General features: G+C 34.9%; 1 protein-coding gene across 1 annotated transcript in view; it reads right to left on the reverse strand.

Moving 5' to 3' along the window:
• dnah1 (dynein, axonemal, heavy chain 1) overlaps positions 1–10,223 on the reverse strand; it is a 78,563-nt gene extending 68,340 nt beyond the window's left edge. The window contains exons 1-13 of the mRNA XM_056468594.1: positions 10,065–10,223; positions 8,223–8,295; positions 7,972–8,143; positions 6,698–6,836; positions 6,377–6,509; positions 6,042–6,200; positions 5,623–5,869; positions 3,598–3,746; positions 3,273–3,484; positions 2,903–3,201; positions 951–1,101; positions 619–809; positions 255–480 (exon numbers count right to left, since the gene is read on the reverse strand). Coding sequence (XP_056324569.1) covers positions 255–480; positions 619–809; positions 951–1,101; positions 2,903–3,201; positions 3,273–3,484; positions 3,598–3,746; positions 5,623–5,869; positions 6,042–6,200; positions 6,377–6,509; positions 6,698–6,836; positions 7,972–8,143; positions 8,223–8,295; positions 10,065–10,223 — 2,310 coding nt within the window. The remainder of the gene's footprint in view (positions 1–254; positions 481–618; positions 810–950; positions 1,102–2,902; positions 3,202–3,272; positions 3,485–3,597; positions 3,747–5,622; positions 5,870–6,041; positions 6,201–6,376; positions 6,510–6,697; positions 6,837–7,971; positions 8,144–8,222; positions 8,296–10,064) is intronic.
• Between the last annotated feature and the right edge of the window lie 2,541 nt (positions 10,224–12,764).

The following is a 12,764-nucleotide window of genomic DNA, read 5'->3' on the forward strand; positions in this document are numbered from 1 at the left end:
TGTTAAACACACACACAAAAAAAAAAAGAATTAAAAAATGCTGGGTTCTGGTATCCATAGTCTTCCATAGTATTTTTGTATCCTACTATAGAATTTGATGGAAGTCCAGCAGTTAGCATTCTCCCAAATTAATTTTTTTTGAAGAAGACATGAAAACTAGAAGAAAGAAACTAATAAATTATGAGGTGATTTTCATTTTTGGGTAAACTATCCCTTTAAAAAATTGCATCTCGTTCTAATGGACAATGACTCACATCCTGCATCTGTTGACGTAACCTCAGGGCAAGACGGTCCAACAATGCTTTGGCAAGACCTTTCCGTTTCTTTACCAGACTTTGCCGGATGGCCTCAACGTTGACCATGAAGGGTCCGATGATAATGGCAGACGGAATGGACCGATTTAAATGTTCCACCTCCATCAGGTGCTCCAGAACCTCTTGCTTCACTTCCTGAGGTGTCTGGTTCTCCTGACTGTGCAACCTTGGAGAAATTCAAATATAAGCAGAAAAACAATCCTTGGTGTGTATTAAATTACAGCATGCATCCAACTATGTATATATACATTTTATACATTCATTAATATCTAACAGAAAACTAGCCAACAATATAGAGATTTACTCAAGGTATGTGTTGACGTCGGAGTTATAGAGCTCAAGGTAGCATTCATATTCACGGGTGTAGGCTTTGAGAGGAATGATGGCTTGTTTCAGAGCTGTACTTATACTCTCCCTCAGATTCTTGACTTCAGGTTCCCACAAGCCCACTGACCATAACACTTCTCCAACAATAAACAGGTTCGGCAATACAAACTGAGGGAATGGAAAAACAACAAAGTAGGTCATAACCTTCAATTAATATAATTTTAATAATATAAGAAGCTGTTTTGATTATTTATTTAGAGTTTATCTCATCATAAAAGTTATTTATCTGCCTGAGATCGAATACAAAACCTTGTCTACTTGAGGCACGTTGTGTGTGGATAGGATTCCTTTATCAAACAGGTTGATAACGGAGGTCTCAAAGCTCTCTGGAGGAGTGCTGTAGTGAACCCCAGTCTGGTCAAGCACCAAATCCACTGAGAAAAGTGGCTTCTTTTTTGGCCTGCATAAATGTCATGTCAGATTGTGTATGTTATGTATAATACAAAGACAAATAGAACCCAAGAGAACATTGAGATGCCCTCTTCATCTAACCTGATCTATACTAGACCCTTTTGATACTAGTGTTATATTTAATGTATAAGTCAATTTATATTGTCAATTTATGTTCCAAACAGCTTAATTAATTGAGTATTTATATATTTGTAGGTATGATGTGTATAATAAATGTTTATAGCAAATGACAAAACAAATTGTTTTCAACAACCCAGTTTTGATCGACTATGATTTAGGTTACTGTTTTTTTATATATATATGTTACATTAATCAGTGATGGACAGTAAGTCTTTTTCTTTTTTCTTTACTTAAGTAAATATTTTATGTATCTATACTTTATCAGAGTATTTTTATTTTAGGAAACATTTACTTTTACTTCACTATATTCCAAAACAAAATATTGTACTTATTACTTCACTACATTTGCTAAATGAAGCTGAGTAAAAAGTTATTGAGGGAGAGATGAGATAGTGTTTTTTATTTCATGAACAAGCTGAATTTATTTCAGTTAACCTGTTAAATCAGTTCACAAATTGTTCTAAGCATTTAATTTATGAATTAAACTGATATCTGTTCACAAGTCAACAACTTATTGATTCAATTGATCTGTTCGGAGTGCATCTTTAGCAGGGGTGCCCAAACCATTCATTCATTCATTCGTTCGTTTTCTTTTTGGCTTAGTCCCTTTATTATTCAGGGGTCGCCACAGCGGAATTAACCGCCAACTTATCCAGCATATGTTTTACGCAGCAGATGCCCTTCCAGCTGTAACCCATCACTGGGAAACATCCATACACTCTCATTCACACACATACACTACGGATAAGTTAGCTTACCCAATTTACCTGTACCACGTTTTTGGACTTGTGGGGGAAACCACAGCACCCGGAGGAAATCCACGCGAACACGGAGAGAACATGCAAACTCCACACAGAAATGCCAACTGACCCAGATGTGCTCGAACCAACGACCTTCTTGCTGTGATCGTGCTACCCACTGCGCCACCTTGCAGCCCGTGCCCAAACCAACCCCAATTAAAGACACCTGAACCAGCTAATCAAGCTCTTACTAGGTATAATAAAACTTCCAGGCAAGTGTGTTGAAGGAAGTTGGAGCTAAATTATTCTGGACACCGGTCCTCCAGGACCGAGTTTGAACACCCCTGGTTCAGTAAATAATTCACTGAACAAAATGATTTATTCAGAGTGAGTCTCCACTAAATAATTTACTGATTAAAATGATTTTTTTAGAGTGAGTCTCCAGTAGCAAACAACTCACTAATTCAAATGATCTGTTTAGAGTGAGTCTCCAGTAAACAACTCACTGATGTTTTCACTTGAATCATCAGAATGTTTATTAAAGTATGACAAGTTTTGGTAATTCAACTATCTTACAAATAAACTGAATATAATGAAGAATAAAAACTCATCAGTAAGTACTTTTACTTTTATTAACTGAGTAAATTTAAAATGAAATATTAAGCACTATACTGAATATTTAAAATGAGGACTTTTAAAAGAAGGCTATTATTAGAGTATCTGTACCTTTACTTAAGTGCCTAATTTTGGTACCACCACTAACATTAATAAATCTTTAATAAATCTTCATATTATTTAGACCTATTAGGGTCACTCTAGAAGTTTGCAGAGTCCCCCTAGTGTACACTGGCTCCTGGTTTGAGAACCACTGATTAAAAAAATGTAGAAATAATAGAGCATATTTAACCATGAAAATTAAAATTCACATACTTGTATGGACTGTTTATGAGATCAGGACCCCAGGTCAGCTCTTGAGGGCATTGCAGGACACTGTGACAAGCCTCAAGCATTAATTTGGTCAAGCTGGCCAGAGAGCCTTGAACCAGGAACCTGAGCGAGTCCTGCTGAACGCTGCGAATCAGCCCCATCAGGCGACACAGTTTGGACATGCGGTAAACATCACAGCGGGAGACTGCAAGGTTGTACCAGCTACATCTCTCATCGCGCAGATTAGATGAAATGCCATTACATAAAGCAGCCAACCATGACTCTTCTAGAAACAAATGGATCTGTAGGAAGACAGAAAGACTATGATGGAAGGTAAATTTGTATGTGTATGTGTAGCTGGTAGTTTGTTTACCTGTGCATGTTTCTGGGACTGTGCCGACTCAAACTCCTCTAAACGAAGTGACTTTGTGAAGCTGATATGAAACAGGCTCATTTCTGCCACCCGGTTGCACTCTTCTCTTACTCTGGACAGCACCGCGATCACCTCAGCCTTAGTGAGCAGAGAATTAAAGACAAAAGCTGCACGGTTCTTCTCAAAGGGATAGTTTGGGACTGACACGAAGCCTAGAAGGAAAGGAGACAGCAGTTTGTGTGTGGGCCCATAAAATAAATCACTGTTAAAGCCCTGACAGTCTGAAAGCAGTCTCTTTGCTTTTGATGTCCATCATAGTCTCTACCTCTCTCAGGAACGCTCTCGGGTTGGGTTTGAGGAAGTGTGATGTCCTCTGGCTTGTCCTGTACCACCTTATTAAAGCACATCTGGTTCATAGGGCGGCTGTATTCCAAATCAAGCTCTTTCTCCAGCTGCTTCTCGCATTCCTGTAGACTGTACAAACAAAAAACACATTATCAATGAGAATTATGAGCAGTGGACGTCATGTTGGTGAAATTGTATGATGTGTATGTTGTTTTGATTAAAATCCTAATGATCATACTTGGTATAATAGAATTTACATTCATAATAATATAATATAATATAATATAATATAATATATATAATATAATATAATATAATATAATATAATATAATATAATATAATATAATATAATATAATATAATATAATATAATATAATATAATGGCAGCACAGAGGCGCAGTGGGTAGCGCTCTTGCCTCACAGCAAGAAGGTCGCTAATTCGAGCCTCGGCTGGGTCAGTTGGCATTTCTGTGTGGAGTTTGCATGTTTTCTCAGTGTTCGCGTAGGTTTCCTCTGGGTGCTCCGGTTTCCGCCACAGTCCAAAGACATGTGCTATAGGTGAATTGGGTAAGCTAAATTGTCCGTTGTGTATGTGTGTAAATGAAAGTGTATGGGTGTTTCCCAGTGATGGGTTGCAGCTGGAAAGGCATCCGCTGCATAAAACATATGCTGGATTAGTTGGCAGTTCATTCTGCTGTGGCGACCCCAGATTAATAAAGGGATATAATATAAGTATGTAATGTCTTTTTACATTACACCAGTGGTTTGTTCTGCAAATATTTTTTAAGGGGCGAAAATGTTTGACCTGAACACTTGAAAAAATATATATTAATATATATATAATAAAATATAATATTAATATAATGTTTTTTGACTCAATTTCTTTCATTTTTTTCTTCTGGAGAAAGACTTGTTTCTTTTAGTTTTGCTGGAATAAAAAAACAATATATATGTTTTTTAAAGTTTTAAGGTCAAACATTTTTGCCCCATAAAATATATTTACAGAACAAACCACTGTTGTCCAATGACTTCCCTAATTAACCTAACCTGCCTAGTTAACCTAGTTAACCTATTATAATTAAGCCTTTAGCTTGCACTTTAAGATGACTACTAATATACTTATTTAGAGTATATTAGTTATTTAATGTATTACTAATAGGTTTTTTTAACACTAATAACACTTGTTTTATCTTGTGAAATAACTAGCAAAATATGATTTACTGCTATGATGGTAAAGACAAAAGAAAGTACTTATTAGAAATTTCCATCTTTACCTGTCATGGTAAAGCATCAGCCGAACTTCAGACTTCAATGTCACTTTAGAAATCATTCTCATATGCTGATTTGTGGATTTTCTATTATCAATACTGAAACCAGTACTGCTGTTTTTATACACCTTTGATAAATAGACAGTTTAGAAGTCTGTCACTTTTGACTAATTTAGTGTATACTTACTGATTAAAAATTATCAGATAAAAAAATCATACTCAATTGTTTTTCTTTTTCAAATATTTTCCAAATAATGTTTAATATTTTTTGTCAGTATTTCCTATAATATTTTTTATGCAGGAGAAAGTCTTATTTGTCTTATTTCGACTAGAACAAAAGCAGTTTTGAATTTGTTAAAAAACATTTTAATGTCAATATTATTAGCCCGCTTAAGCAATGTTTTTTTTTTCTGATTGTCTACAGAACAAACCACTGTTATACAATGAGTTGCCTAATTACCCTAACTCTGCCTAATTAACCTAATTAAGTTTTTAAATGTCACTTTCAGTTGAATACTAGTATCTTGAAAAATATCTAGTAAAATATCATGTACTGTCATGGCAAAGATAAAATAAATCAGTTATTAGAAATTAGTTTTTAAAACTATTAGGTTTAGAAATGTGTTCTTTCTGTTAAACAGAAATTAGTGAAAAAATATACAGGGGGAGATAATATTTCAGGAGGGCTAAAAATTTTGACTTCAACTGCATTTAATTTTGTTAATCATATACTTACCATTTAAGTCGCAGGCCTGATGTAGAAAGTACATATTTTCTGATGCGTTCTAAACTGGTGAGAGGGAGAGCTGGGGTGCCACTCCACACTGGCATACAATCAACTGCATAATGATATAAAATTGAAGCCTCTGTGTTTTGCTTCAAATTCTGTGCAAACTGGACTCTCTGGGCAAAGACGCGTGGATCCTCCGCACAAAACAGCAGCCTGATCCTGGGAACCCAATACTGGCCCTCTAGCAAAACCCCTGTAAAGAGAGGAAGAGTGGAATAGAAACATAACAGTTCATAAAAGTTCAACCGTATCCCAGTTCATTGGCCTGATATGTCAACTTTCCTATTTCAAAAGGAAACATGTCAACAGGAGAAGAACAAATGTTTCATGAGTTTTTAAAACAACCAAATGGCTTTTACACATGCCTTCTCTCTGTCCTCCATTCAAAATGGGGTCTCCCTTGAAATCTCGAACCCATCCATTACATCCTGCTTTATGCACCAAATACTGCTTCTTTTCCTGGCTGTACCGTAGTACCCCAACCCGCTGCCAAGAATACTCCAATTCCAGGCTCTGTGGATCCACTGCACCTCAAACACACGAAGAACAGACCTTTAATTTTTCCCACATGTGCTCATATGGCTCCCAATGGATAGGCTGTAATATGAATTTGTTTTCAGAAGGAGCTACAAGACAAATGATGGGATCCATTCGACTACAATAAGTCAGGTATTTGCAGAGGGTTTCGACAGTACCGTACCAGGTGGGATGCTGTTTTTTGTCGGCAACAGGGCTTTGGCAGGAACGGGTTTGCAGTCGATGGAGCCAGGCTCATAACCTAAAGCCATCCATTCCTCTGGAGTACGGCAGTCAAACTCCTCATTGTCGAATATCTGGAAATTGAATGAATATAAAAAGAAGCATACGACCAATGATGCAGAAAGTGTACCAGATTTTAAACTGAAGCCAAAATAATGACCTGAGCAAACTAGGACAAAATTAATGTAATATTAATATTTAATAATATCATAATAATCATATTAATAATATTTAAAATCAATATACAAGGAACATGCATGACCTCCAAAGACAGGTAGTTTGATACAGGTTGGTTTTCTGTCTCCGTTCTTTTCTGGTTTCTGGGTATGAGCTGATTAGAGTTGATGCCTCGTTCAGCCAAAAGTTTACTGATATCTAATTTCTGATATTCCCTCCTGCGTCTGAGAATTAAAACGGAGTACAACGCTAATGCATATTACATTTAACATTTTTATAATACAATATCATACATAAAAACATGCAACAGTAAAATGGAGACAAGCTTTTTTAAACGGATGAGAATATTTATACTGTTTAGTATCAAACATTACTAAATTTGCATGCAGGTAAAAAAAAACTGTCCACAAAATTACGCAGAAATATGATAGATAAAATAAATACATACACAGTACTGTCAAAGTTTGGGAGATTTTTAATATTTTAGTAAAATGTCTCTAATGTTCTAATTTACTTAACTAAGTACAGTAAAATAAATGCAGTAAATTTAATTCATTTTTTTACAAAAATTATTTGTATTTATTGCATATTTACAGCTTTTCTTGTAGGGTTTTTGTTATTTGCATGCACCCAGTGTCTAAGAATAACATCATTTAAATTCTCTGTATGTCTGTCTATGTGGCAGGATTGACCATTGATCTGACTTTGACAGTAAAACAGTAATATAGTAAACAGTAATATACTTAATATTAAATATTTTTTTTAATATTTTTATAAGCAATTTATTCCTGTGATGCCAAAGCTGAATTTTTGGCTGCCAATAATTCAGTCTTCAGTTTCACATGACCCTTCAGAAAAAAAAGAATGTAATATGCTGATTTGGTGCTCAATTCATAATAATATAATTGGTGAAAACCACTGTGCTTTCTAATAATTTGTTTTTTTTGTATTCTAATTTGGATTTTATTTTGTTTTCTATTTTGGAAAAAAATAAAACAGTATTTTTTTAAATAGAAATTATTAGTAACATAATAAATTTATTTTTAATGTAAATCTAATACATAAAAAATTTAAGTCTTTAAAAATAATAATAATTATATTTGGTAGTGTATTATATATATATATAAAATAAATATAAAAAAACAATGATCTACTGCAAAACACACATTCAGGCTATGTTTTCCCTTTCATCAAATGTCTATTATCTTGACCTTGCATCATTTTACTAATTTGTTCTTCATTTTTTTAAGGATGTCAATATGCTGTAATCTAATTTAATTAGCTTCTACCAAAACAGATTTCCGGACCATTTTTGGTTTGTTACCCACCAGTTAAGGACCATTGGTTTAAACTCCTCACCTCTCGATCTCTATCTTGCGGGGCACATGTCCTGGGGGGCAAATATAAGGTAGCTGAACTTTAGGGGTGTAACTTCCAGAGTAAAAATCTGTTTTTTGCTGGAGTTGTGTGCTTGGTCCATTCCAGTCTTTCTCCATATCACTGTGCAGGTCAAGAGGTGTTTTCAACATAGCTGCTACAGCCAAAATCAAAAGAAAATGTGATTAGTTTGAGCATTTGTGTTTTGACTTAAGTGTTGGTTGATTTCTTACTTTTGCAGGAGTTGGACTTGTGTCCCCCCTGGCACAGTAAACTTTGCTGGGACACTGGACCTTGCGTGTAAGGCTAAAAACAGCAACATTAGTTTTGGTGATCATAGTTTATAAGTTTAAGATGTGTACAATTATACAGTATATGTGTGATTGTGTGAATGAGTAGGGCCCCATGATTTCTGTGATGTGGAAAACACAAACAGAATAGTGGAATTCAATGCAAACTATATACATTTACTGCTTTATGCTTTATTACTTGACTTTATGCTCAACTGTTTATTTGACAGCACATTTTAAAAATGAATGAAAGAAAAAAATGAATAAACGAATTATTGTAATTTTTTTGTGAAGTATTTATGAATTTATTTGATTTGTGATGATTAAAAATAATATGGATTTTGGGAAATTATTTTCTAGGATTATATTTATTAATATTGATTATAATTTAATTGTTAACAAATTAATAAATTGTTTTATGTGAACAATGTTAGTCGTTTGATTAAAGTTCTTGGAGAGAAATAATAGGAAATAAAATAAAATGGAATTTAGAATAATTAAATAAATAAATAAATAAATAAATTTCATATAGGACCTTGTTAATATTACAACATAAACATGTTTTTCAGGTTTTAAGGATTCCTTTGATTAAAGTTTTTTTCTGATAAATTTGTATTACTGTACATCATAAAACACAATGCAAACAATGACATAATGCAAATTAGGAAAAAAATTATTTAATAAGACATAAAGATTATTTAATAAGACATTTCTAAGCTAATTTCATAGGATCATATTAATAAAAAATTATTTTAATTAAAATATTAATGATACATATGTATTAAATAAAAAAGATAAATGTAACTGTCAGAAAATGTATAAATGATCTAAAAAGTAACAAAACAACATTAAATGCAATTCAGATAATGCTTATACTGATTTCACAGAGGTATGTTTTGTTACAATTTGAATCCATTATTAAAATTGTTAATGAACTCAAATTACTATCGTTGGGAAAATTGATTTTTTTTTTTAATTATTTTTGTCTCTTTTTCTTTTCATTAAACAATTATTTGTCTTGCTTATAGATCATATTAACTGGACTCCTGTATGAATGTGATGTGCTGTGCATACGAATAAAGCATTTTTGCAGAAGCAGATAGAGCTGCACAGGACTGATTGTCAAAAATTAACTTGGGCTGTACAGCTAGAAACTTTCTGCATGGTGGTGCAGTGGGTAGCACATTCGCCTCACAGCAAGAAGGTCACTGGTTCAAACCTCGACTGGGTCACTCACTGGGCGTTTCTGTGTGGAGTTTGCATGTTCTCCTCGTGTTCGCGTGGGTTTCCTCCAGGTGCTCCGGTTTCACCCACAAGTCCAAAAACCTGATGTAGGTGAATTGGGTAGGCTAAATTGTCCATGGAGTATATGTGTGAATGAGTGTGTATGGATGTTTCCCAGTGATGGGTTGCAACTGGAAGGGCATCCGCTGCGTAAAATATATGCTGGATTAGTTGGTGGTTCATTCCGCTGTGGCGACCCCAGATTAATAAAGGGACTAAGCCGAAAAGAAAATGAATGAATGAAATTGCTAATATGTTAAACTTTGAAGAAAACCCTCTTTTGGCCTTTTTTATTGAACACGCATGGAATTAATTTATTCCAACACTATATTTTCTTTTTGATCATTGCATTGAAGGAAATTATATCAATGTACCTGTAATTTAGAAAAAAAAAGAATTCTGGGGGAAATACTGTTTGGAGGAAAAATAAAGATGTCATAGAGCCCTTACTAAGGCAATAAATAACAGGAAGAAGCAACATAAGAAGAAAAAGCTGTTTACCTGTTCTGTTTTGTCTGATTTAGTTATGAGCTCAGAGTAAATGCCCCTTAAAGACAGAAGTTTGCCCCTGTGAGTCTCTCTAGACTTGTTTGGAGGTTGAGGACGAAACATGCCAGATCCGTAAAGAGGTATTTCACTTTTCGTCTGTTTATTGTCCATATTCCTAATCCACAAACCCTCATATAAGATACAAAGTTACAAAAAGGCATACAAAACCAAACACTGTTACAACACAGGCTATCTATCACTGTATTTCAATGAAATGCTGCAATACCAAGCAGTAGGCTCTGTGCTACAATGTGGTCGACATAATACAGAATTCTGCCAAAAATCCGTTAAATCTTACGTTACCTCACTTCAAATCACAGCAGATGACAGGCATCCCGTATATCATGAGGAATAAAGTTATTGGGAGATATAAAAAGTACAAACTTTCGTTATATGAACTCGGTTAATGAGTATGTGGTGTTTATTCTCATCTTCCTCGGTGGTTAATATATTTTACTGTCATTTAGTGACGGTGGTTGCTAAGGGCGACGCCGTTCACGTGGGACTTGTTGTAGATTCCTGTGCACGAGATTGGAGACTGGCGGCGCGCTTTACACAAGCACAGTTACTGTGGAGAGCAAAACAAACAACCGAGTGCTGTGAACAATGTTTTTTAGTCAAGCCAGCTCTACAAAGAAATAATGTGTGTCTGAGATTTTGTTACGTGTATTTTTGACTCCACGTTTTCCACGAAGGTTTAAAAATGTAATTTATCAATTTAACAAATGTAGGCCTATTTTTCATGATATTTGATTCTCGTCCATCAACATTTCCTGATGGTTTTCAAACTTTTTCATAACTGTAACAAGAGGCAAATCAATCTTAATGTTAAAACAGCTAGCATAACATTATTTATCAGTGTGTGGCTCTTTTAGGATTCTCGGAAGCTATAGAAATTAAAAATGTACAACGGGAAATACGTTGGGACTATTGTTTTTGTTTACATCCCTCAAAATAGTTAAATATAAAGTATATTTTTGCAACTTAATCAATGCTGAAACTGTCATAAACAAATGTTATTTTAAAATAAAAGTCTCATTGTGCTAGTTGGGGCCTACAAAAAGTTGTTATGAGATTAAAAAAAAAATAGTTATAAGATACGATACAGATACATTAACTGCATTAGGAAATATAAGTTGAGAAAGTTAAAAGATACTTACCGGCCACTTTATTAGGTACACCTTAGTACCAGGTTGGACCCCGTTTTTGCCTTCAGAACTGCCTTAATCCTTAGATTCAACAAGGTACTGGAAATATTCCTCAGAAATTTTGGGTCCATATTGACATGATAGTATCACGCAGTTGCTGCAGATTTGTCGGCTGCACATCTATGATGCGAATCTCTCATTCCACCACATCCCAAAGGTGCTCTATTGAATTGAGATCTGGTGACACCGGAGGCCATTTGAGTACAGTGAACTCATTGTCATGTTCAGAAACCAGTCTGACATGGTTCGCACTTTATGACATGGTGATTTATCCTGCTGAAAGTAACCATCAGAAGATGAGTACACTGTGGTCAAAAAGGGAGGGAAATGGTCAGCAACAATACTCAGGTAGGCTGTGGCGAAATATGGGTGGTCTGAAAAATTCAGACCAGCCCTGCTGGCACCAACAATCATGCCACGTTCAACTTCAAAGTCACTTAAATCACCTTTCTTCCCCATTCTGATACTTGGTTTGAACTGCAGCAGATCGTCTTGACCATGTCTACATGCCTAAATGCATTGAGTTGCTGCCATGTGGCTGATTAGAAACTTGCATTAACGAGCAGTTGGACAGGTGTACCTAATAAAGTGGCCGATGAGTGTATAAAGGATGAGATTCAGATAATTATGAAATAATAATAATAATCATGATTGTCATGTGGGGGAAATGGAATTCAATGCAGAATTAATTCAATGTTTATGATTAAACACTTGTGTGCCACCCACTGAAATGTAAAATACATGACCAATCATTGGTGGCATACAACTAAGCCTGGATTTAAGAGAAGGGTAAAAGTAATTTAAAAATGCATTAATGATAACTGTAGAAATTGAAAACTGAACCACAGACATTTAAGGAGCTTTTCACATTCATTTAGGCCCAAAAAAAAGGACATGTCTGGAAAAAAAGAGGACATATGGTCACCCAAGCATGATTACCCATGTTGAAATCTGATACATGGAAATACAGTATACGCAGAACTATTGACTGACCCACCCTCCCATTGTCATGATCAACTCCTCTGTGCATCTCAAGTCGCTGACGTACATGGCGAGCCACTGGACAAACTGGTAACAGCGGGAAAGCTGTCCATATGAAGGTAAGCGCTCAGCTGGTAAGCACGAAAAGGAATGCTGTCATACCACCCTGTAGCATTCGTTTTAAAGATGAAATTCAACCATACATACTTCTGGCAACATAATTTGCGATCTACAGAAATGTATATAGGGCTACGTTTACAGAATGAGCCTATGTTGAATATATTAGATATAGTAATACATTATGTTGATACATGGGCATATGAACACAGATATATACAATTATATTGTAGTTATATGGGTAATAATAGAGCTGTTATTTCTCTTTGATTAAAACTCCAAGTAGGTGTGAACTTATATAAGCACAAAAATACTGTGTTGTTTTCTGGTTCTACCATGAAAATCC

Source organism: Danio aesculapii, chromosome 11 (assembly GCF_903798145.1).
Source record: "Danio aesculapii chromosome 11, fDanAes4.1, whole genome shotgun sequence".
In the NCBI taxonomy this organism is placed as follows: Eukaryota; Metazoa; Chordata; class Actinopteri; order Cypriniformes; family Danionidae; genus Danio; species Danio aesculapii.